The sequence below is a fragment of the Numenius arquata genome, chromosome 5 (genome assembly GCF_964106895.1).
Source record: "Numenius arquata chromosome 5, bNumArq3.hap1.1, whole genome shotgun sequence".
Lineage (NCBI taxonomy): Eukaryota > Metazoa > Chordata > Aves > Charadriiformes > Scolopacidae > Numenius > Numenius arquata.
Window position 1 is genome coordinate 49,446,592 of NC_133580.1, and position 27,506 is coordinate 49,474,097.

Genomic DNA, 27,506 nt, shown 5'->3' on the forward strand with positions numbered 1-27,506 from the left:
CTGCCATGATGATATCATGTGCTTTGTAGAAGGGCCTCTGTGTCAGATTTTTTCAGTTATACTAACTACAAATGTAGTATGCATATTTACAGATATAACCATAACTGCACTATGATCTAACAACATAAACATGGTAAAACTGCTCTTCCTTTACCAGATGTAAGCACGCTGTTTAACTCTGCTTCTGGATGGCTTAATTATATTTTTTCAGTGTTTTCACAGAAGAAGGACAAAACAACTTTCTGCAATTAAATAATAAAGATGTCTTTCACAGCAGTTATTATAGTAGGGAGACAGAAATCTATATTCTTACTTACCGATCCTGTTCTCTGCAGCTTTTTCTGCATAGGTTTTTGTACTTGTTTTCATTCTTCCTGCTTGCCTTTTTCATCAGTAATATAATAAATGAAAACAAGCTATTGTGTGGGGTTCTTCATACCCTATACTGTAATTATGGCATTTTTGTTATAATGTTGATTTGGGGAAAAAAAAATAATCTGTATTTCTGTACATAAAGTAATGGAAGTCTGAATCTTACAAGAAGGATTTATTTAATCTTTATTGAAATGATTTGTAGAAGGCTTGCAGGAGAGAAAATTAAAGTATAGTGATTTGAAACTCTACTTTCATTTTATAAGAAACTTTATTACAAAGTTAAGAATACATATGTATATTATATAAATAATCATCTTCAAGAAGTTCTTGTGATCAAATTAAATTTCCTGTTTGTACCTCATTCTGCAACTCTGTCATACTTACGTGATAATTATCATTATTATTCTTTCATCTTGATGTCTGTTTAAGAGAGCCTGTCATTGTGTTAGAAGACATTTAGGGCAGAATTTTCTTAGGTTCTTCTCATAGGATGTATGAGATCTTGCACTTACCAGGCGAGCAGAGTACTTGCTATGAAGGTACGGGAGGCTGCCTATGAAGTCAAACAAAAAACAACAAACAAACAAAAGCCTTAACAAATGTTGTTGAAAACCCTGCTTATATGCTGAAGGTTATAGAAAAGAAGTGCAAGAAGGGTCATCAAGAATGATAAATTATTAAATCAAATTCTCTAAATATTCCATAATAAAATTTCTAATTCCAGTCCGGTTTCTAATATGTAAATTCCAGAAACTTTCAAGCTCTATGTCAAAGAGCTATTTGGAAGGTGATTCCAAAATTTCATTCCCGTAATGATTACAAATCCTTTAAATATAATTTTGAAAATCTTACCAGAATGTGAAAGTCTAGCTATTTTCTCCTCCCAAGCACTTATATCGAATGTATTTGTAAAATGCCATTGTAACTTCCTCTAATGTCCTACTTCCCCAAACTTCCTACAAACTCTTTCTACTTGTGTGGTTCATGCTGTTCTTTTTATGCATATGACTATTCTAAGTGAATTTTTGCAATGGTTAGTACTAAAAATTTAATATATTTTCTTAAATTATCACTATTGATTTTTATATTTTTTTTCCTCAACATATTTATCTGCTCCTAGGTCTTGGATGCTTTATCTCTGATTTGGTCTGTTTAGTCTTTAAAACTGATTACACAAGTATGGCTCTTATGAGAGATTATCATCTGTGTTTGTAACCTGTTATAATTCCTTATGATTGACCAGGCAATATAATTTCTTTTTCCACTTCATCTTTTCTGTGCTCTGCAGTTTCTTGGTCTGATGGACATTGAGGTAATCCATGTTCCTTTGGCAGCTCCTCAGAGAGTTAAGCCAAGCCTTTTGGCTTCATAGATACATCTATAATTCTGAATAAATAAGGATCAGAGAGTGAATGCAAAAACTGAGATTATTGAGTGGGATTCTCTTATTTAACAATATAGACATAGCATAGCATCTCTTTCTTAAAGCAGCTGTTTATATCCCTTATTACATGAGTGAGTTACGTTTTAAAACAAGAAGGATCTATTGGGAACACATGTATAACCTAAAGGGGCAGAGAGACAATGTTTAATCATTTGTGAAAGTTACTTTGTGCCTGGAGATTCTTGTGAGACTGTCCTTCTTGAAAAGAAAGTCTCCTTCCAAGAATCCTATTTGTTGAAGTCCAGACAGGCAGAATGATAATGATATTGACAGCAGCAAATGGTACTTAATCTGAACTTTTTTTTTCACCTCATTTTTTGGCTATGCAGTTTCAACTATTTTACAACATACTGACACGTATTTTGTCATGTCAGACCCTGAAAAATCTCAGGAATTCATAAAATGTCTGTGAAGCTCGAACTCTCAGGTAATTGATGATAATTGCTTGATAAATATACTTGCTTCTACAGAGCATGACTATATAAGGCTGAAAAACGGCAGTATGGTGCAACAAAATGTCAGTTCCACGAAAAATCAGAAGACGTTTTCAATGAGAGGGGAGCTCCATTGAAAAATAAGACAGCTCAGTAAATTTTATTGGTTATGTCAGACACTAATCTAAACACTAAGAGAAGTAACTCGATAATAAAGGGTAAATGTTGAAGGTGGCAGATAAAATTAGTGATTTTATTTGCACAGTAACAGGTAGAACCTTTCTGAAGCTGATTCAATGATTCCATACAGCTGAATACAAAGTATTCTGAGCCCTCTAAACAAATATACATCAAGGATGTTAAATACAAAAACACATACTGTATAATTATGAGTTGAGTTATTCTTGGAAAACCTGGAACTAAAGAAAAGTTGTGTGGAATTTCTCATATGAATGCTTTATCACTAAGAAATGCAATTTTAGGTCAACATAAACTATTTGTGAAAGTTTACTGAATTTGGCCAATAGAAATATACTTGGTGTCAACCTGAGGCAATTTTTTTGTAATTATTTTTCAGTGCAGCCACTGAACAGAAAAAGAAAATTATTTAAACAGCTCTATTTTTTGGCACACATTTCACATAGGTAGTCTGTTTGGCATACTAGCTGTATTTTTATTCTGTTATTACGAAAGAATTTTCCTGAATCTGTCATTTATGTTTATAATAAAATTCAACCCTCACCCATGTATATATTCTACTTAACTAACAATAATGATCTGGAGGAAAGATACAAGGATAAATTAATGTATTAATAATACTTTTTTAAATTGTGTGGGAATTCTCACATATTTTAGAAACTTGGTCATGTTTCCTGCAATAGTGTATAATATTAAACATAGTGCCGTGACTAATTATTGTTGGAACTATTTTACTAGATCCCTGTCATATTTGTTTAGTTAATATAGTCTTCATTTCCTTCCTTAAGCTGAAATGTGAAATTGCCAGGATTTTTTTGTAGACTTCTGATATACCCCATTATAAAAGCCACCAGACCTTTCAGGAAAGATATAAAATGATTAGTTGTGAGTGTAATGAAAAATAGTGTATAGATATTAGAGAAAATAAAATTGATCTTGACACTATTTTTAATCCATACATGAGGGGAAAAAAAACTAAAACAGGATTATATGATCTTGGTTCTGTCTTGATGTAACCTTATTTTTTTAGTGTGTTCAGTGAGCCACAGTTCGCCAGGAGCAGAGAAACCATTACAAGGAAACGATAATGTTTCGCTTCCTATGTTTGTCTTTCTTTTTACTTGGGAGTCAATGAGTTGAGATACATGATCTCTAATTTGATACAGAAAGGAAATCCTGTCAAGTTGTGTTTTACTTATGTTGCAGGAATGAATAATTTTTATTTAAAGAAAGTAAGCTAATGCTTTAGTGATCAGAAAAAAATATATATGTTAGTATTTCTAAACCCTGTAGCAGTTTAATGAGGGATCATGTACCCTAGACATAAAGTATTGTGTGTCTTTAATTAAACTCACTTTTGACAACTATTGGAGAAATACACCAATAAAAAAAATTGATATTTTTCCTCTTTGAGGCATAAATTAATGTGTAGGATTGTTTTGATTTTCAAGAACTGGAATTTCCTTGCATTAGCACTTTTAACTGCTTTAGCCTGAGTTTTACCAAAGCAAGATTGTGTTTTATTTAAAACTCCATTTGAAGGAGGTTCCGAATTATGTCTAATTGACTGTATTTGGGTTCAGAACAAAACCTTCTCTTCATTTTCACTGAATATTAAAGGTTTTTCTAGATAGCGTTAAAAATTCAGTATGAAGGTGGCAAGTAAAAGTACTTTGGAGCCTGGTGGTTTGGGCATTGTCTACAGAGGTTAAAGCTGTGGGTTTGAGCACCCTCAGGCAAAGAATGGGAATAGTCCTAGCTGTCTAAAAACTAAGTTGTTTTACAAAGATGAGAATACATTAACTCTTCTTCCCAATATATTTCAAAATCAAGGAGACACAACGGCTGTTGGGAAGGTGGAGTGGGAGAGGACATGCATTCTTACCTTCTGGAAAATATTATCAGCCATGAATCTTTTGTAGAGAGGTTTTTTTTGCCTTGGTTCATTCATCTGTACTGTGAGAACAAAACCAGCTTGAGATTCTGTAAAGTTGATTTCTTACTAAATGCTCTGAGATCTTGCAGCTAGTTTTCACCAATAATTCTGAATGAAAAACCTGAGTTGTCGTTTGACTACAGAACTCAATATTAGTGTAGCTGAGATCTGAGAGCCTGAGTAAGAATGGTTTTTTAGATTTTTGTTAAATAAATTTATAAAGCTGAAGAAAAATTAATATCTTTTGGGTACACAAATTTGTAATAAGCTATAGCAACTGAGTTTCAAATTTGCAATATTATAGACAGAAGCTGAGCCCTCCCTGCTCCTCCTTTCCGAATTTGCATAGCCCTTCACAACCACTATGACATCTTGAACAAACTTGGAGGAAAAAATAATGTAGCAGCAAAAAACTATCATACTTGTCTCTGGTTCATCTTTGTCAATATTTTTTTTTTATTACTAAAGGCAAAAGATAAATTCCCTGTAAAGCAGAGTTGAGACATCAATGATAAGTTAAATGCTCTCCAAATTTAGACCAGTTAATTTTACATTATCTACCTTTTTATGGTAGACTTTATGTTTTAGCTTGTTAAAGAAGAAAACTGCTTGATAGCAGCAGCCGCCCTATCAATGAATATTAAGGAAGATTATTTTCTTAGTTTGAAAATAGCCTGTGAGCCAGCAATCTAGAGAAGAAACCTCTAGTCTCACAAATCCTCAGAAATTGTTCTCAAGTTTGATGAAATAGTTATTATTTGTTTTGGATATGAATTCTTTTTTTTTTTTTAATTGGCTTATCCACTGTAGAAAGTAGTTTCCCTTCAGAATTAGAGAGTTTGTGTAGTTATTTAATAAATAAAGAGCTTCTATTCTGCCAAGTGAACGCTAGATAGCTTATAAAAGACAGACTCTTAGGGAGCTGCCTGAAGTGCAAATAAGGATTGCTAACTTTTGCCATCATATGGTCACCTTTCATATACTGAGATGAATAGATATATGAGAACTGGAAAGTAGAGACTGCTATCCTTTGAGAAATAGACATTTATTTTAAAAAAAATAGGAAAAGCAGTACTTCCCTGCAGGCCATTTGGGAACATAAGAATGCAGTTCAAATAAGAACAATTCACTAAAGCTAGTAAGTGATTCTGAAAATGGATAAAAATGCTTCAAAATACTTTGGAATCTTTCATGATAATACTGCAAGCTTGTGCTGGTATATTTAGGCATCTTTTCTTAATTCCAATTTGAACAATGTTTCTTAGGAGAAGAATTGTCACTTGAGCGCTCTCAGCGGCGTATTTGGCATTTGTGTGAAGATTGAAGGGTAGGCTTCAATTACACTGTGTAAAGCCAGAGTAAGAACATTAATTCAGTCCAGTATGTCTAATTATACCAGTATAGATGAATGCAGTATCTGCCCTATTTTATATTTAGGATTTTTCAAAAGAAGATTTATTCTTAGCTGGAATGTTAGTTTGAATGTCAGTGTCGAGTATCAGCTGGATTGTTAAATGTTAGTTTGAGAGTCTGTTGTTTGAATCTGGGTTCCTTTAGTCCATGTAGATGAAACTAGCCTTTCTCAGCCTGGTGGAACATTGTACCTTTTTTTTTCCCCTCCCATAAATCATGTGAATTCAAGTAGAACATTAAGACTTTCAACTTGACTGTGTTTGCGTTTCAGCCATTCTCTTGAAATGAGATCGAGATATTAAATGTAAATCACCTCTGTGCTCCCTTCTCAAATTGAACGCTTGCCTAAACTGGGAATAACACAACATGAAAATCAGCTATTCTTCTGTGAATTTCTAAAATGAGTAAAGCTGATCTTCAGTACATCAATGTTTTCTGAACATATGTTGTGTTCAAATATCCTCAGCAAAAGTCCATTTACCATTGTTTATATTGGGTTTTGGCAGTTAGGGAAAGAAAATTTTGGAATTCTGGCTCTGGTAAATTTAAAAATACTTTTTTCTTCAAATTTTTATAATCAAAGAATCTTGAACAGCTGCATAAGTATATGTGTCTGTGTGCATAATATTATTATTTTGTAATTTTAACCAAAGGAACATGCATTACAGTAACATATTCACAATCTAATTCAAATGGGACTCTTCTGTTACTACACAGTTCTGTATGATTTTACAGTGTTTCTTGACGTGTTTCTTAAGAGTACAGCATAACATTAGTATGATAGGTAGTAGGTAACAACTTGCAGACTATTAATTGTCATTCTTGCAGAAAAGGTAGTTTTTTCAGATGGGAACAGCCTAGGATAGTTTACGTTTACATTGCCTCAGAAATTGAATTGTTTTCCTTGTGTTTATGCAAACACTTTCAACAGCTGTTATCCTCAAACGACTGAGCTCATTTCTTCTGTCACTCACACTGATGTAAGTCGGGATTAATTCTACTAAAGCTGATGACCATATTAGGCTAAATATATGGAAAGAGGAGGATCAATAATTTGATAGCAAACTGTAATTTTTGAAGACAGACAGTAAAAAGTAGTATTGAAAGCTTTTAGCAGTGAAAAGTTGCAACACTGTTGCCATTTGGGAATCACTGTCTCTGGGACAAAACCCCATTGCTAGGCTTGGTTCAGCCACACACTGTCAGACTGCTTATGCCATTCCTTCCCCTGCCTTTTTAGCTGGCAGGAGGCTGTCATCATGGTAGCTGCCAAGGGGTTTAAAGAGCTAAAAAAAATTGCAATGGAAAGAAAGTAAGGAAAAATAAAAAATAATTAAAAAAAAAAGCATCAGCTTCCTGACAGTAAAAAAAATATGTGTATATATTAACTGAAGCAAGAAATACTGATCTGACTCCTTGGTTTATTGTTATTCTGGCTTCATTCTAATGCGGTTTCTTCCTGTTCGATATCAGCTTATAAAACTGTGTTACATGTTCACTGACCCTCGATAACTAAACAAATCCCAGTGTGCAGCTAGATGAATAAATTCCAGTTTGTAGTATTGCAAATATATGCTGATGGTTGTTCAGCGAATTCATAATAAAATAACCAGTAAAATTATGTGGGTTAGAAGAATAAAAGGATATAGGAACAATGTATTTTTGTAATACATTACTCATTATTTCTGGTAGCAATGAGATATAATTTTTTTTATATAGACTACAACACATTCTTCGATCAACCAATTATATCGTTTCCATGCCAATGAAAAAAACCTTTGTGATCTATAGTTGCATTTTCTGAGCACTGTGTCCAGCTCTGGGGCCTGCAATATAAGAAGGTCATGGACCTGTTGGGGTGGGTCCAGAGGAGGGCCACAAAGATAATCAGAGGTATGGTGCACCTCACCTGTGAAGGCAAGCTGAGAGAGTTGGGGTTGTTCATCCTGGAGAAGAGAAGGCTCCCAGAAGACCTTGTAGCAGCCTTATGGTACTTAAAGTGGGCCTACAGGAAAGACAGGGAGGGACTCTTTGTCAGGGAGTGCAGTGATGGGATGCAGGGTAAACGTTTTAAACTGAAAGAGGGTAGATTTAGATTAGTTATTAGGAAAATATTCTTTACTGGGTGGGTGGTGAGACAATGAAACAGGTTTCCCAGAGAAGTTGTGGGTGTCCCATCCCTGGAGGTAGGTATTCAAGGCCAGGTTGGATGGGGCTTTGAGCAACCTGGTCTAGTGGGAGGTGTCTCTGTCCACAACAGGGGGGTTGGAACTAGATGGTCTTTAAGGTTGCTTCCAACCCAAGCCATTCTGTGATTCTATGATTTAGAAAATCCTATTTTATTTATCTTTTTCTAAACATGGACTGGTATTACAGAGACACTTCTACATAGAGTCCCATAAACGTTTCTGGAATGCCATTGTACATATAGAGAAGCGAAAACAGAGCAACATTTACTTCTATTTGTGTATTGTTGATGGATTAATTGTGGAATTAATTTCTACCTTGGTTTGTCAAAGCCACAATTTATTGACCAAAGAGTGTGTTATGTGAGCCAAGGCTGGTGTAAATCACTGAAGCTTTGCTGAAGTGAAATAAAAGTTGCTGTACATCAGTTGAAGATCTTCAGCTTTGTTTCATTGGATGGATTAAATGAAGAGGCTTGGTCATTTTATGTTAGAGTTGCTGATTTCTGTATTTCTAGTTTGGAATTATGTCATTGAGTGAAATGTTGAATGTGATCTGCAGTTCTTTACTGTGCAAGTGCTTAATTGTTTTTGTTTATAGCTGCACTTGAATCCCCTCTCCTACTCTGACATACACAATTTAAAGAATTTATATTTATAATTTGCTAGCACGTTTTAATGTGTTTAGAGCTTCTGTTGGTGTTTCTTACTGTGAGAACAGGGATTGGTTTTCAAATAAATAGAACTGAGTTGACTGTGGTATATTTTAGATAACATTACATAAGTAGTGATCAAAAATTTTATCATTATATTTGCATTATTTTGGGAGTCTAAGATATCACAGACATCTAAGTAGAGACAGCAATAACAATGTATTAAACAGATCAGAGGAACCAGCATGTCACCTGTTCTGAAGATAACTTGTCAGAGAAAGAAAAGTCTTTCAAAGATATGTTTCAATATTTTTTCCTTTGGTCTTCCAAGTGCATAAAGATATTGTAAGAACATGGGTAATATATGGAAATTTAATTTACAAGATGAATGGTTTAGACTTGACCAATAATCTTTTGTGGTGGTGTTTCAAGCACAGAAATGCACATGCAAAAAAAGACAGTATGAAGGGATATCAAATTTTCTTTTAGTTAAAAATGTCACCTACATTGATGCATGAAGCTTCTTGGTAGATCTTATTTTAAAGGGGGTTTGGTCTGTATTTTTTTTAAGATACTGAAGTTCTGTGAATTTACTATAAGCACATAAAGATAGTCCTAATGGGTGCAAATAACCTTACTGCTGAGCAGTAGATAAATGGTTTTTGCCTTGTTCTCTTCAGTCCGAAAGTCTAATAGCTCAGATACAGATTTTAGCTAACAGTGAGTTTGCAAAGGAGAAACATGCAAAGTAAAACGGGGTTCTTGTTGGATTTTTCTTTTTTCTTCTTGCTTTCATTACTCAGTCTCTTAATATGTATTTCAGTGGGCCCTGAGCACAGATTAGTGCACACTCATTGCAGTTGGTCTAGTAAATCTGACCTTGTCACATACTATTGCTATTTGTTTTCCTTAATTAAATGTTTCGTGTACAGGAATAGAAATCCATACAACTGGTATCAATGCAGACTTGTGAGACTAAGTGAAACAAACATCTGCCAGGAATGGTTTAGCTGCAGCTGATCCTGCCTTCACATAGGAGCATCATCTGTCAAGTTTCCTTTTGGCTCCAATTTCCACAACTTGTAGTAATATTATATTAATATTGGTGTAGTGAAACAGATGTTCCTGTGGTGTCTAGACTCCTGACGAAATTAATCAAACTTGGCCAGAATGTTTCCAACATTAAAATAAACTTGATTTGCCTACTCCTAAAGAAGAACATAGAGAGGTGTTACTTCTCTCCTCACCTTCTCTACAGATAAGCAAAATATGGGGTAAAAAAAAAAAAAAAAGAACTGTAAGTAAGCATCACCTTATACAGACATATTCATGGGTGCAACTACTGCTTCTCAAAACAGCATGGAATGGGCATGAGAGGAGACTCAGTAAGGCTCCATTTTATTGTATGTGTCCTTGCATTTCCTATGTTTTTCAGTTTTTTCCTGTTCCAGGATGATATCTCAGAAATCATTTAATATAAAGACAGTTCTTGGAAAACTGAATGATGACCTGTAATTTGATGAAGGGTAGCTTTGTAATCAACACGCGGGGGAAAAATTTACTCTAATAATTCATTCATTTACCTGTGGCTAATTTTAAAGGTGATTTACTAAAACGTTCTTATGGAAACAAGAAACCAAGGTGTGGAGCAAGTCCTCAGCTCAACTCAGGGTTCTGCATGTCCAGATTGATATTAAAAGTGTTGGTTTAAACATATCACAAAGGTCAGGAGACCCTATAAAAGCATGCTCAAACATCTTATTAATACAAATATGTCTTCTTGTAACCAACATGGAACCCCACAGAAACATAGTAACTCTCATGTTTTCTAGTCAAGGTTTTTCAGATGTGCAACTTTTGCTGTAGTTTTGAAGGAAGAAGTAATATCTTTTATTAGACAAGCAGTTCTGGAAACTCTATATGTTTTCAAGCGTCATTTCTTAGAGATTTGTGTTTTGTGGTCAAGTGTCAGATCCAGTTGCAGCTTTTCTCACAGAATTTATGAAATCTCTCACCTACTTGAATTCCTCAGTGTGGGCTACTCAGTTCTCAGTGAGGCATTAAGAGGCTAATAAGGTTTGTGTACTCAAAATAGTTGCTTGTTTTCATTGAAATTTTAGAAATTTAATTTTCACTGAGACAAACATATTTCACTTTGAATTAAATTAATCAAAAGCTTAAAAAAATATGAAGTTGGACTGATGTAGAGACTCTACAGCTTTATCACTGGCCACAGACTTTGAACTAACAATTTACAAAGGAGCCGAAACACATACTGATATTGCCGTTAAGTCTAATAGCAGAGACAATGGACTTATTATACTGATCTCTGCACAATAAGAGGACCATAAATCAGAGCGCAGTGACTGTCTGCAGTCCTGTTTAGAATTTTGATGTCAGTTTTGATTTCTTAGTTATACATTTTTTCCCATTTTATGTTTAATGCTAAAAATCACATGAAGAGCTTTTGGTATAAAAACTCATTATGAAAAACTATTTGCATGTGAGATGCATTCATATGACAGTTGGGGTTTTTTTAAGGAGTCAAAGAAAAAGCCAGAAACAGCACTCTAATACACAAGAAATAATCCTGGTTTTGTTCAAATGGTTTTGGATATTTATGAGCTAATGATGATCCTTTGAAAAGGTAATCAGCTTTCATGCATAGAACTGCAAATGTGTTAGAACTGGGATAAAATGTATGACTGTGTCAGAATCTGACAGTTTTTAATCAAATAAGCCCTATGATTGTGTTTATAACTAAGACGAAATTTTCCACATTCTTATTAGTACTATAACAAAAACAAAATTCTAGGAAAAAATAACCATAAAAATGTGGTCTTAAATTAGAAGAAAATATAAGTTGAGGATTTGAGCAACCTGGTCTGGTGGGAGGTGTCCCTGCCCATGGCAGGGGGTTGGAACTGGATGATCTTTAGGGTCCCTTCCAACCCAACCATTCTATGATTTTATGATATGAATTCCACAAATTGAATAATTAATACTGCTTTGGTTTTGTTTGTTTGATTGTTTGTTTGTTTTAATGTATTCCCCTTTCAGAAGAGGAGAGAGAACTAAATGTAAATGAAGTTTTTCTCACCTCATTGTCCTTTACTTACCTGTAAGCACAGACTGAGAATTAAGATTTCACCGTGCCATCTCTTTTGCCCACATCTTTTTAATGTATATAAGAGAGACCATGTGTTATACAGATGAGGTAGTTTAGGTTAAAACTCTACTAAGAATTATGTTTACAATTGAAGAAAGTGGATGAGTGTGTGCAAGGGCTCAGGTCTGTGTCTTGGCTGTGGTTAGCTTACTGGTATGACTGCAGCTGCTGTAAACAACTGTATGTAAGTTATCTCTCTGTTTTTGATATAAAAAGTATTGATATACAGTAATAGGACAAAAAGGGAGGAGTAATTGACAGACTAGTTTTCTATAATACACAGATGGTAAAATATACCTCTTATATCCACATATTGTTTTTCTGTTAAATAATCTGGGTCTTTGTTTCTTGGTGTCAGACACTCATTTGTAAAAATAATTATCATTAATATGACTTTTTCAAGAGAAAAAGGGGATGTATTAGCAGGAAAAAGGGCTACTAAGCAGATGAGTAAACTAAATTATATTTTGAGCCAATATGAGCTCTCTCCATGCCAGGGTTAAAGCATACTGACAGGATGGAAAAGGGAACATCTAGTTCTGTTTTCTTGTCTACACATTCTGGTTCTGGGCAGATGACGTCATTCTGTATTGCTGTTGAACCATTACTAACTTATTGTAAAAACATTTTATAGACTATTGCACAAAAATTGGATACATGTAAAATCAATCTTTCTCTGAGTGTGACTTTGTAAGCCTTTAAAATACTACTCTAAACAAAAATATCATCCAGGTTGTCAGGGAGGCCAAATAAAGCAAAAAGCTGAATTCTCTCTGAGAAAGTCACTCATCTTGACACAAATGTGGGCTTTTGTGTAAGTCAGGGGATAACCAGTACACTGGTCACAAATCTTAGCCTTGCCTTAAAGGCAGGGTCGTGGATGAAGCACAAGGACTAGAGGTACATTTCCCCTTAATGTTAATCAAATAACGTTTGCACAGATAGCAATGCAGGATAGCAGAGTGACTAGTTCGACGTACCAAATTTGGGGGCTTTCATATGAACAAGTTGCTGTTGTTGGATGCTTATGTAGAACTTAAAGGTGTCCCCGCCTGTACTATCAATCACTAGCAGCTGTAGTAGCTTGTTATACAGTTCTTTCTTTATCTACTCAACTTCAACCCTAAAATTGGTTACATCTAACTTGCAAGTTACGTTTCTTTAGGGATCAGTAATTATAGTTTGTGATTTGTTTACACCCTGGGGTGTCTGATATAACATTGTGTTAATATCTTCAAAGCTTCTGTTACCATCATGAATTTTTTTGAGTTCCTACCACAATATCCTGTTTTTCTTTAACAGCTGCCAAAATATAGCTTCCTGATCACATAACTGATGTTTAATTAGTTATGTGATCAGGAAGCCTAGTCAGGCATGCATCCCTCTTCCAGGGTCACTGAATAGTTTGCCAAAATAGTGGACTGTTACTGCTTTGGTAACTACTTGCTATAAATGTATGTTAACTACAGCACTGCCAGGGGTATGAAGTCAAAATGTCTTTATGGGATCAACTCATACACATTGCAGTCTTGTAAATCTTATTTCCACAGGGCACCAACTGCCCTCTCACTCTGAGTATTTCAGTATAGATTGTTCATAATTCATCATGAGTTTTAATAGCAGCAGCCTTGATTGCAGATTGACCAAAAAGGATTAATACACAAACACTCTTTCTTCCTCATTTACTGGTATACCAAACCAAGAAATTCTTTTTGGCCTTTTGAGTTACTGTTGGTTAAAGTTTCTGTTGTCTGACATTTCAGAGATGTAGCTAGGTTCCTCTACATTCTTTGTTCACTGTTTTTTTTTTCAGTATGAATAGACCAGATATGGAAGAATGGTGTAAGAAAGCCTTTACCTGTTGTCAAATTAAATAGAAAAGTAACCTGATCCTGCTAACAGAGGTAAAAGAGCACTGAGATGGGTTGCTGATCTCTGACCTATGCAGAAGGAATTCTTGTAGTTGGACATTTTGCGTTTGCTTTCTGTGAAAGGGAGAAAATAAATGTGTACCATTGTAATCTAAAATGCATTTATACCTGTAACTCAGAAAATCAGTAAATCAAATTAATCAATTCTAGCTATATTACCTAGACTCAGTGGTCACATTAGCTATGTGGTTTAGAACAGGATATCTACTTCATGGTCCACCTTAATAGATGGACAATAGAGAACAGATTCCCTGCAGCTTTATAAGCTGCTTTCTTGTGGGAGAAAAACTTGCTGCATTTCATCAGTGCAATGTTATATTGCTCAAGATCAGCTTAAATTAACAGGAACCTGGTCTTAACTGTGTTCTTGAGAGTATGTCCTGCTCTTCTTGGTTTACTACAGCTGTTTGCTATTTATTTCTTCAGCAATGGATGCACATGTATACAGAGAAAATTCGGAAATTACATCAATATAGTGAGCAAATCAATGAAGGGAGAGATCCTGTATATCTGAAGCTGAGTGCCCCATTGCAGTTCCCAGCTCCTGTGGGAGTGAATCTCAGGAGAGAAGCCCTTTGCTGCTGTCCTCATTTCCGTCCCTGCTGGCCATCTCTGAGGCAGATGGATTCTCCACTACTACTGGCTAACAATTAATTATATTCCAGCTGAATGCCTCAGAAACACACTTTTATGAAAACGAGGGAGGGTCATCTGTAATTCCTAACGGAGTTTTTCTGTCAAAGGAGCATTTCTCTTGATTTCAATTCTGGCAATTAACATCAGCACCCACCTTTCTAAAGGCCTTGAATTTCAAGCTATTTAGAGATATGGTGGAACACAGAACCCCTAACAGATGTATGCCTAGACTTTTAATTGTGGATTTGGGTCTTCATGTATGGTAACTGGAACAGCTCTGAGCATCTTTGTTCTAGCCGAGGACACAGGTTGATAGTTCTGGGCAGTCCTCCACTCTAAGTGCCCAACAGCATAGTTTGAATAATTTTACAAATGAAACTTAAGAGGTTTCCAGAATTGTCTCAAATGTAAATTACAAAAATGCTCTGAAGCAATTGCCTGCCTTTTCTAAAATCAATTTTCTTTCCTTTGTTTTCCATAGACAGTGCTTGGGCTGCCCCTGCTGAGAGATCGCAATGACCTGGAAAGTTGGTCTAAAATTGCAGATGCATGTTAGCATCACACCTCTCTTGTTTTAGTAGGTGTTTGTACCACAGTAAGGGGTTTCTTGTGCTTTCTATCAGGTGTATTTATCATGGTTAGTGCTAATCAGTGTGTTGTAGAAACTTGACCTGTTTCAGTCAGAAGAAACAGTTGTATGGTCAAATTCCATGTAAAAAGAAAAAGAAAAAAAAAAAAAGAAGAGTAAATATTTACTGCTGGTGAATATATTTTTTTATTCCTATGTAAAATCATTATTATTGTCTAATATTGAAAGTAAAGGATCAGATATAATACAATACACTTGTTTTCTTTACTGTCAGCTCTATAATTGAACATGAACCAACATTGGTTTTTTTTTCAATTATGAAAATAGTTAAGTAGAAGGATTTTTCAAGGTGATTAATTTTTAATCTCACTTCTGTTCCATCTAGCAGGCAATAATCATGGTATGTACCAGAATGGTCCTAGAAAGGGAGGAGATTCAGATTGCATTAACAACATTTCACTGAAATTGTGCGAAGCTAGGATTTTCACATTTTGAGTTGAGCTTTTAGTACTTGTGAGGCTTCTAACATTTAGATTTCTTTCAAAAATCTGAGTCCAAGACCCAGTGAATTTATTCAAGTCAGAGTTACTTCAAACTTTGCCAAGAGCAGAAATCTCTTAAGGCTTTTTCAACTAAATTTGATATGGAGGAAGTCTCAAGGGAGTTTGTGTGAGCAGAAAAGCCTTATTCTTGTAGTAAGTATGAGTGAATATGCTGTTGACCTTTTGAGAAGTGAGAAGAGTTTTTCATAGGTTCAGTGGGCAGCATATAGGACATGAAATAAGCTATTCAACCGTTGTGCTTAAGATTCTCTGTAGCTTTCTGATGTCCTGCCGCTACCAACCTGCTTAGATAAATACAGAGTATTGTAAATGCTGAGCAGTTTATGTTAAATATTTTCAGGGTTTGGTATTAAAAAATTTTCATAGTGAACATCAAACTCAGTAAATTAGATTATTAGTAATTTACAAAAGAAATACCTTTTTTACTGCTGTGCATACAATTAGATTTTTTAAAACATGTAAATGGATGTACGTATGAACAACTTAAAAATACATCTCTTACTTAGATTGTGACTGGTTAATATAAAAGAGGCACAACTGTCAATGTTATCCAGTTTGAGGTTCCCCCCTTGTCGTATGGAATAGGTACTGAGAAGGAGACCACATTCTAATATTTTTGTGATAGTACAATCTGGCACTGCATGAAGAGGAAGAGGAATCTGCTGCAATATGTACTCTCAGTGATATTTTGATTTTTGGCACTTGTTTGTGTATGTGCAAAAACATCCCTTCTAGTGATAAATAGAGATTTGCTCATAATATAATGCTTCAGTGAATAGAGTGAGGATAAATGAGCTGAAGACCTTGGGTAACTTAGTTTCAACTCTGTGCTCTCCTTTAGGAAAATCCCTTATTTGTGTCTCCATGAATACCACTGGGCTGCCTACAGCACTACCAACATTAATATATGTCAAAATTTTTAAGGATTCGAACATTGTAACAATATCTGGATAAATTACTAAGTGGATGGATAAATAATTACAAATAGTCAAGATAACCACAGTTCAGCAAGTTACTACAAATCAGCTGAAACATGATACCTGATTATTTCATAGAATCATAGAATACCAGGTTGGAAAGGACCTCAAGGACCATCTGGTCCAACCTTTCTTGGCAAAAGCACGATCTAGACAAGATGGCCCAGCACCCTGTCCAGCTGAATCTTAAAAGTGTCCAATATTGGGGAATCTACCACTTCCCTGAGGAGGCTATTCCAATGGCTGATTGTTTTCAATGTGAAAAATTTTCCTCTTGTGTCCAGTCAGAATCTTCCCAGGAGTAACTTGTGCCCATTACCCCTCATGTTTCCCATGTGATTTGCATACAGCAGACTCAGAAATCTGTAGTTAAGCCAACGGGGTCTCTTGTTCCACCTACTTCCCTTACTTTTAAAGGGGATGAACAGTTTTTATGCTTCCAGGAAAAACTCCCAGCACTCACTAGATGCTTTATCCTCCATGGAAGCTTCCCTTGGAATCTCTCCCTATTGACCTCTGAATAAGCTGAAGTTTGTTTTTTTCTAAAATCTAAAACCTTTGTCTTAGTATTAATCTTCAGCGTGCTCAGCAGGTTCCCACACTCCACAATATTGTGATCACTGCAACCAAGGCTGTCTCTAACCGAGATATTACAAAGCAGGTTTTCTTGGATTGCGAGTATCAAGTCCAGCAGTGCCTCTTCCTGGTTGGCACTTCTAACATTTGTATGAGGAAGCAGTCCTCTGCGCATTCCAGGAGCTTGATGGATGACATGTGAGCTGCTGTATTTTCTTACAACAAATGTCTGGGTAGTTGATGTCACCCATAAGAACCAGGTTCGGTTATCACGAAGCTTGCTTAAGTGACCCAAATATTGCTTTGTTGGCCTTATTGTCTTGGTTTGGAGATCTGTGGTGTAGACAAGTAAGTTTGATGTTTTGGGTTTGTTTAAGTTATTCTGTATTTCCCTAAAAAAATAGTAACTTGCTGTAAATTTTTTTCTTCCTAATATTTCCATCAGTTAATGACAGTGAAAAAATAAATGACATAAATAGGAATTGCATGTATAATTTTTTAAAAAAAAAAAACATATTTGCAAAGAATACACAAAAATAAGATATAAATAGATTGCATTCTCTACCTTAGAATGGTTAAATGGTTTGGGAAGCTGAATAGAGCTTTTTTGTATCGTTTCTTTTAAGCAATCTATGGAAAAAAAGAGTAAAAGTAAAAATTAAAAAATTAACTACATACCTTAGCTGCAATATTCTGCAGCCTTTGCATTGATATTGCTTCTTGCTATAGCATATACTGGTCCCTTTTTTACATTTTTGCTCTAAGCAATGGAGTTTGGTTTGGTTTTTTTTTGACTGTTGTACTTAACATTACATTCAGATTGGCAATGTTAAATCTTTGAATATAAGTTTTCCAGAGGAAAACTTTCCACTTTGAATTTAAGTGAACCAGAGGACAATACATTTTGATAGTCGTAATTGTCTTTAATAATACAAAGAGCTCAATTTAAAATCTGAAATAGTCTAGTTTGAAAACACAATGAAAAGTAACTACACCTAATTTTCACCAGTGTAAAGATAAAGTAAAATGGTATGAAAGATCCTTGATTACTGTTGAAGCTTGGTGTGAAATTTTATGGCAGAAATAGAGTTTTCCTGTCCTAGGTAGTATGTGTGGCAAATGCAATGAAAAAGCATTAATCACTTGACTTCAGTCAAGTGCGCAGTGCTATGAGAGGTAACAGTCTACACTGACATCTGTGCTGCCTATCTTTGCTGTGGTTATTACTCATGCTAGCTAGAGAAAAACTAGTGTAGTCATTGCCTATCCATACAGTACTTAAACCTCCAGCTGCCATGTAAGTATGCCTTTAGAATAAATACTGTCCTTGGTGTGTCCTTTCAACAATGGTAACACAAATTTGCATTAGAAGCAAAGTCCTTCACCAGCCTCATCCGCTATACAGCAGAAAAGTGCTTGAGGCTGAAATACAACCAAATACATGCAAATACATTTTAGTGAGACTGATCCTGCATATGTTTTGAATAACTGAAAGTAATGGAACTATTTGCATGATTAAAGATAGATACCTAGAAAGGTGCAGAATTCCGTTTTGGGCTATCAGTGCCAGTGACAGGAAATTAATATGAAGGAGTTGGTATGCGCTTTTTCACCTCCCCAGTTCTAGGATTGCTTCAGTGGATTTGGTGATTGCAGAAAAATACAGCACCACTGGAGCTGGAGTGTTTATTTTCTTGCTCATTACTTTTCTGTGCTCTTGCAGGACAGGTTTAAAGTGTTTAGCAATTGTTTTGATGGTATAAGAATAGCTTAGCAGACCTGAAATTCTGGACAATAATGTGTATCTACACAGCAGTTTCACTGTTATTAAGTTCTCCACACATTTTGAGGATGATTTGCAATTCGTTGATTTTGGTATTTAAAATGTATTCATTCAGACAAACACTCTTCAGATAGTTCACATTGATCCTAATACAAACTTAAGTTCTCTTTAGGCAATCAGCGAATTCAGTACACTCAAGGAACTTAGTTGAAAAAAAAACCAAACCTAGAAAAAAAAACAGGAAAAATTAATTACTTGGTTACTTTCACAGCTCTCATGAAATCTCTTCTTCAATGCTTTGGTGGAGACAGAGTACTTCAAGTGTAAAGGTAAAGGCTGTTAAATTAAAGTTTTGGCAAATTAGCAGCTACAATAATAGTCAGCCTTTTTATTTTCCTTTCCAAGCTATCTGCTCCATCCAACTCAGGAGTGGTGTATTAAATGAATTCCCAAACTTGAAGAGTCGGGTTCTTCGCAATACATGTTGTATAAAATATGTACCTGCAAAACCAGTTATAATGCACCCCTTTTATTTCAGTAATACCTTTTCCAACAGTCATCAGAGCCAGCTATAATAATCTAAGTTTAAATAATAAACTATATACATTTAAAGGATGAGAAAATCTCTGGAAGTGCCTTTCTCTTTTTATCTGTTATTCAAAGAGATCAGTTTAACACCTAACCAAAGTGTCTCAACTAAGTGGGATAGAATTCGGTCTAAGCATTTTTGGTCATAGTTTTGGGTAGGAAATATATCTGAAGTTGCTGAATTTATAGCAGGCTAACGCATGTTGAATTACCTCATGGTTTCTATCAGCTGAAAGCATGTATATGGACCTTGCTGTGCCAAGAATCTTAATTGGTGGCAACTTGATTGTATGTTGATAACAAAGTCAATCAAAATAATTAAATAGTGTTGTATCTGGAGACTGAGTGCACTTAAAATTCGTACTGTTTCACAGACCCATGTTTACATGACAGCACTGAAATGCAGGCTTTTGCAAGTAATGTCTATTTCTTGCCATGTTTTAAAAATAAGTTTTGGGTAAAGTCATAGTATTTCTGATTTGTAGTGCTAAATTCAATTTTATCCAGATTGCATCTACCTTTGTAGGATTACTTATCTCTATGTTTATTTGACTTAATCAGATCTTCCCATATTACAGGCTGGCATACTCCCTGCTGAATTGGGAAAGTAGTATCGCTTTCTGACTGCTGATGATACAGGACTATGTTTATGCAAGACTTGAAATATTCCACAGAAACTATTTAGATTAGGATTATAAAAAATATGTATAATTATTATTTTAAACAGATAACTGTAATGCTCTTTTGATGCATATTAAATATAGCCATAGAATACGTTTGTATTAATTCTGTATTGACAGTAACACCCAAGCCAAAGTACTGAACTCTAAATTATTTTACAAAAAGAGAAAAAGTTTTCTCTGGTTATCTCTGTATCCTTCCTTGGAAAACCAGGACACTTTACAATATCCAAATATTATCTCATCAGATTCTGTTGCAAGAGTAATTGATCAAGACAATCAAGAAATACATTTTATTTTCACTGATTTCTTCTGCAAAGATCACTTCCAAGAGAACTCAAAGACCTACTTAATAGTTTGCTATTTCATGACACCTAGACCCTTTCAGTGACATATCTCACTGCTTATCTGAGAAAAAGTAAGATATATAGTGCATCTGGAGCCTTAGGACAGATTTTTATCATGATGATCATAAAAAGAAAGGGCACTCTGAAAAAACACTTATTTAAAATACAGAAGATAGCTTTTGCTGAACGTAATACCATTTGCTAGTTTTTAATGCCTGTAATTTCCACTCATGTTACCGCATTCTAATTATTATCCTGCTTAGCTTTTGTTTCTCATGAAGATTAAAGTGGTCTGTTTGATGTATGCAAAGGAGTGACTACAGAAAATGGTACATTAATTGGAAGATGTCGGCTTAGGAGAACATTTTTGACATGAGCGCTGTAAGGCTGTTAACAAACAGACTACCTCATTTGTCTCACCATGAAATGAAAATAAAAATCACAACATTATGATAAAATCTTGACTAGGAAATGCCTGCAAGACTCTTTGAAGCTTTACGTTCTTTTCTTCCCTGGGCTTTGGCACCATGATATATGCAAACCACGTTCTACATAACTGTGAAGTGAAATAGGTTCTATGCAGAACAGATGGACCAGGGCTAATGTGGCGATGTGCACTGGAGACAAGAACAGATTAATACCACAAGGGGAGACTGGAGGAAAATTGGAAAGATGGGGGTATTTGAACTAATTCATGAATCATTTCCAACTGATAGTTATGCCTTCAGGCACAGTGAATAATATCAAGGAAGCATATTTAAAATTTTATAAGTTTGTTTTAATGTAGATTAGAAAGAAGAGCCATACTTTTGGATGATTAAAAAAAATAATCTTGTACCTTTGTGATTTATATATCACTGATAAGCTTAATTATGTGCACTGTGACACAAATTGCTGTTTGGAAAACCCATGGCAGATTCATGAACTTGGCACAAAGTTTTTGGGAATGGATTTTTTACAAGAAACACTATATGAGCTGGGAGGACCTACTCTGCACTTGCATCCAAGCCACAGAGAAGCAGGTCTGCATTGTCTGGAGGCATGATCTGATTACTAGATCTCATTCAGGTGTCTCTCTAAGTTTCCCTTGTCTTCATTTTAACTAAATAGCCTTCAGTCTTGTAAGCTTCAGACTTCCCTAAGCTGTGCCAGAGGAAGCACATGTAGACACCCACACCTCTGAATGAGATCTCAGGCATATGTTACAGAGTGAGGCTTTCAACAGAGACTTTTCACATGACCAAGTTATGATACTCTTGCTAATGGACATTTTACTTGAGGTCAGACAAAATGCAGAGGTTCACCTGAGAATTAAAATGATTTTAACATGTATGAAACCATCAGAATCCGAAACAATTAAGATACTTGAGAAATATGTAACTTCCCAGTATCAGTGAAGGTATCAGAGTTTTGTTTATTGGTGGAAAATCACAATTCTATATGTCAGGACATCAAAGATTTCATTTTGCAAAGCACAGAGCATATGAATGAGCCTGATTACTAGTATTCATAATGGACATGATTAATAAAAGAAAAAAGAAACTATGAGGAAAAGAAATGCATATAGAATTGTCTGGATGCTCTACATTCTCTATATGACTTCTCAGGGAAATATTTTTAAACTACGGAGGAGGATGTGAAACACTTGACAGTGAGGGAAGATTTGAGAAAAATCTAATGAAGATGGCTGGTTCAGTGTGGTAGTAAGGAAATAATCTACATGGGTTTCTGTTCACCAGCACAGAAGATGCTGTATCATTCCTCTTGTATACAATTCTTTCATTCTAGGCAAGGCTCAATAAGAAGAGAGAAAAGTATAAAATGGCCTGCTTGCCTAAAATTTGATTTTCATTCTGCTGATTTCATTGCAGGTTGCAAATCTGGCCTGTTCAATCTCAAATAATGAAGAAGGTGTGAAGTTAGTCCGTATGGCAGCTACACAGATTGATAGTCTGTGCCCACAGGTAAGTAAGATTCCTGTTTAAAAGTACTTGAGAACTCTTTTGGCATTAAATATGCATCAGTTACCTGGCAGAACAGCCTAGATGAAGATTATAGCCTTGCCTTTATCATTGCATTGTTGCCTGCTTTCCACAAACTGTGAAAAATACATTCATATCTTGAGACATGCATGTCAAAGGGGGTGTAATGCTGTATTTTTAACAAAGTTTGTAATCTATTTGTTCTCTCCATTGTGAAAAGAATTTGCCATTCCTCATAATAAACTATTTTGAATAACAGGTAATAAATGCTGCGCTCACATTGGCTGCCAGACCCCAGAGCAAAGTAGCACAGGACAACATGGACGTCTTTAAAGATCAGTGGGAGAAGCAAGTGCGAGTTCTCACTGAAGCTGTTGACGACATCACTTCGGTGGATGATTTCCTCTCCGTTTCAGGTAGTGGGATCATGAGACTCTTCTAAAAATAAATTAAAATGATGGGTTGGATCAGTGAAAAGCTATAATTACTAAAGCATCATTAGTCCATTAGTCCGTCCTTATTGGAATGTTGATCTTCTACACTCAGTAGGAGCAATCATGCCATGCCAATTAATCCCTGGTAGCAATCGTTACCTTTTCCTCTCCCAGAAAACAGCATCCTATTTGTGCTTCTACTTCTAGAGTTTTGTTTCAAGTCAGGCACAAAGTAGGATTTTGGCCACCTTTTAAAAATTTATTACAGACCTGTCACAGGCTGACAGTATTTGAAAAAATTTTTAGAGTCCTCATGCAGTTGTGGGTAAGAGGAGGAAAGATGAACTTTCCTTACTTTATTTTGTAGCTTTGCTCAGATCAGCTGTGTCTAAACAGTGGGGCAGGTGTACCACTCAGTCCTGGCCCCCTTCATCATCTATACCCTGTAAAGGGATAGGAAGAAGGGAAATAAGCAGATGCTTATAAGAAATAAGCAATGTAACCAAATGAAGTAGTAAAGCAGTATAAGAAATATCAAACCTTTGCACTTCTCTGACCTTGCTAGGAAGATTTGCAATGCAAAGCAAGTTCTTCTGTGAAAACAGACAAAGCATCTTACTCCTTACATAAAAAAGGCATGGAGAAGAGAAGGAAATTGACTTTTTGGGTCACAGTCTTTTCTCCATCCTCCTTGTAAAGTACTACAACTTGTGGCAAAGTGTATTGTTATAATATAGTTACACACAATGACTGCTACAATTGCCAAGTGCTGCGTGTCTTGGGTTAATTGTCTGCTGCAGAAAACTCATTTCCCTATTACGGTTTGAAAGAGGTGAATTTCACTGTTGTGAATAAGGACATAGAGTGTGCCAAGTGTGCTCAGCTTACTCTGACGTCACAGAAGAGCCAAACTTCAGAAGAAAGCTTTGCCTTAATTTTCTGTTTCATTCCACATTCTTTTCCTTGATGTTTCCTTAATTTCATGATAAAAGTTTAAGATATTTAGAGAGAAAAAAAATACCTATTCTTTTAAAAAATTCCTTAATTTTTTTTCTTTCCCTTTTATTTTGTTTGTTTGTATCCTGCTATTATTAGTAACAGGGAAATGGTTTGGTTTATTATAATTATACTCCACTGTTCAACATCACTGCCAGAGTGTTTACTGCAAGCCATGACAAGAAAATGAAAACGAACTCTCAGAATAAAAGGGTACTTCAGAATCTGGTAGCACTTAGATTTTTATTCAAGAGTTGAAGCTGGCAAGCACTTTTCAACAGACCTAGTTCTACAAGGAAAGGGCAGACCAAGCTGTAAACTGCAGACCCAGTCCACAAGCCAAAGATATGGCAAACATTATTAAATGGCCATTTGTTTATTTGTTTGGGGACTTTGTTCCCTCCAAGCACTAGTACCCATAAAATCAGAAGTTATTTGAGTGGATGACATTTTTGTTTTTGTCAAACAATATTATTTTCTTCTAAACATGTTACTGAAATAGTCTTGACATATCCAAACTACCCAAGAGAGCTGAGAAGTAATATTTCTTTCTAATACTGTCCATACACATATATATCTATTAAAAATGAGAAAACATCCTGTGCATCCAGAAAGCCTGTTATTTCTAGCTGTAACCTTGGAAGCCTCAACTTACACCGAGTAGTTTTATTTTTGGGTGTTAAACCAGTGAAGCATTCAAAATGGGCTGGTGTCCGGTTAAACATACCTCATGAAATGACACCTCCTCCTTTTCATATTGATTGTCACAGTTGATGTCATGTTTTATTAATACAGTGGCTGCCAAAAGGCTGACCATAATTTTAATCACTTTATATTCCAAATGCAGTAGTTGTTCATATTCAGAAAGTACTTCTTGTTGGGCAAGATTTGGCTAGGCCATGGTAAAGAAAATGGAGACTGTGAGGAGGAAATAATGAAGACATATTTTAGCAAAACAACATTTTTAAAATGTGAATAGAGAGTTTTTAAACAAAGAATTCTGCCTTGCAAGTTATTCTGATTCATAGCTCAGGGGACTTTTATTTTTCATTCAGAGTTGTTACAGTTTAAAATTCAACATCATGTAAAACATTTCTGAAACCCTCAAATGATCCAACCTTGGGATTTTTAAGAGTGAAGAGTAGTGTGTCATTCTATTTTTGTGGCCAAGGATAATTAACAAAAAGTGGTTGGCAAACTCATTGATTCTGTTTTATTTATTACTTCTACAAAGAACAACGTTTCATTTCAGTTCTCGTATGTCTGTGGCAGAAAAGTAAGTTGCTGTTTAAAGTCTCTGAGCTTCTCAGACTGAGTTTTCTCAATAATGAAATTCCGCCATAGTTTTATTATTGGAATGATTTTTAACTGTACTGGCTGCAGGGAAATAATGTCTGAGCTAGTCAAAATCTGCTTTATCCTTTCACATTATCTGTATGTGAGAATACTACATAAGCTATGATACTGCAACACGTGAGAGTACGTGGCCTGATTCTGAGCCGAGTAAAAACAATGCAGCTCTCAAGATTTCAATAAACCTACTTGATATTACATCATCTGAGCAGACTCACTGTTGTCAACTCTTATTTCAGAATATGCGCAGTCACATATGATTATACTGTGTGTAATGAAAAATTCACAGCTTAATCTGTAGATAGATGGACTAAAGGAGATAAACTGCTTGTGCACAAGGTCCCTGCTGTCTACAAAGGCCATTTGCTGTTGTCTTTTCAAAATGGTTTATTTTCTTTTCTATCTTATTTAGGCAGAAATAAACCAAATATATTAAATGTTTATAGGAACGTGTAAATTCATCTTTAGACAATTGCCAAACTGTTTATTAAAGCATCTGCATAATATTTGACCACTTTCCTTTTTGCATTGACTTTTATTACACTTTCATTACAATAAAATTTGGTGTGATGTTTGAAATTAATGTGACTGTTTTTTCAAAGAATTACAGGTTGGTACTCGCAATATAGGTGAGAGGACATAGCCCAGTCCCTTTTAAAGATAAATATCACACTTGGGAATTTTATGTGGCGTAGTATCACAGAATGATATTTGTTTTGTAGAACTGGGTAAGGACAGATATCAATTTTTTAACGTACTGACATTTGCCGTTTACCCAATCAGTAAGCTTTGCTATGAGGGAGAATGAAATGAAATGAGCCTTATTTTTTTCCTTCATTCTAGAAAACCATATTCTGGAAGATGTGAATAAATGTGTGATTGCTCTCCAAGAGGGGGATGTTGATACACTGGACAGAACTGCGGGTGCCATCCGAGGCCGTGCAGCCAGAGTTATTCACATCATTAATGCAGAGATGGAAAACTATGAAACTGGGGTTTATACTGAGAAGGTACTGGAGGCTACCAAACTGCTCTCTGAAACCGGTAAGCTGGCTTGAAACATTGTTCAGTATTAAGTCACTTAAAACTTTCAGTTAGTTCTTGAAATCTGTAACTCAGAGAGGACCCTGTGCTTGAAAACAAGATATAAACAAACAAATTAATGACCATGAGTGCTTTTTTTATTCTCTACTCAGTGTTATTACAGAAGTCATATTGACAAAAGCCATATAAGAGAAGAGATTCAGTAACCCATCAAGGCTAGTCGACTTCATCAAAGTTCCAATGATTTGAGTAATACACAGCCTTTTCTTCAAGCTCATTATAAGTTGGTTGATCATGTATTATGTGTGTCTGGAAAACCATTAAAATGTTACTCTGTGGTCTGTGCAGGTGAATGTACTTGGTTGTGACTGAAGTTGTCAGTTTGTGAATGAAAAACAATTTTTCATTGAAAACACATTTGAGCAACTGGAAATATATCACCTGATTGAAAAAATATAAAAGTCTGCTAGATTATATAAAATATATAGATTATATAAAAAGTATAAAAGTCTGCTAGATGAGTATACTGGGAAAAAACACTGATTTTTTTTTTTTTTTTTTAACCTGTTTTTGCCTTCACAGAGCAGGGGTTGGATTCATCTAGGTGTAAGTGATTACGTCTAAGCTGATCTTTTTAGACTCCTTTATACTCAGTATTATCTGTTGCTATGTGCATCTGAATTGTTCGGTGCAGGCAGTATTATCAAGTGCTCTCATCTTAAAGCATTTGTTTGGATGAATCGCAGTTTCAGTTCCATTGACTTTATGGACTGAGTCTCCACTCACTGTACAAGTGACCAGCTGTGATACAGATGCATATAGTTTAGATGTATGAAAATATCTGAGCTGATCTTCCCCCATATCTGGCTGAACTTAACTTATCTGGGCTTCAAAATCAGCAGGATTATTTTAGAGGGAAAAAATGAGACTGCACCAATTCAGGACACAACAAATGTGACATTCAGACAAAACAGCCAGACATCTCCCTACAAGGCAGAAAAGCAAAAACTGCCATAGGTTTCGCAGCCTCTGTGTTAGCTTTAAGCACAGAAATCAGCAAAATGAGCTAAACAGTGTTGCAATTATTTACTATAACTTGTTGTGTTATTGTTGCCCCAGCCTGTTATCTTTTAGCCCTACTAAGGATCCCGAGCCCTACTTGCACAAATAAATCACATTAACAAAAACATAGAATTTCTTCTTTTTCTGAGCTTTCGTT

The 27,506-nt window shown here is 35.3% G+C and overlaps 1 protein-coding gene across 5 annotated transcripts in view; it reads left to right on the top strand.

Annotated features, from left to right (window-relative positions):
- CTNNA2 (catenin alpha 2) overlaps nucleotides 1-27,506 on the top strand; it is a 456,927-nt gene that overhangs the window by 368,288 nt on the left and 61,133 nt on the right. For 4 of the 5 annotated variants that reach the window (XM_074148276.1, XM_074148275.1, XM_074148273.1 and 1 more), the window contains 3 exons: nucleotides 22,350-22,442; nucleotides 22,720-22,876; nucleotides 26,087-26,287. In XM_074148276.1, the coding sequence (XP_074004377.1) occupies nucleotides 22,350-22,442; nucleotides 22,720-22,876; nucleotides 26,087-26,287 (451 nt within the window). The remainder of the gene's footprint in view (nucleotides 1-22,349; nucleotides 22,443-22,719; nucleotides 22,877-26,086; nucleotides 26,288-27,506) is intronic. The other variant, XM_074148277.1, reaches the window with a different exon arrangement.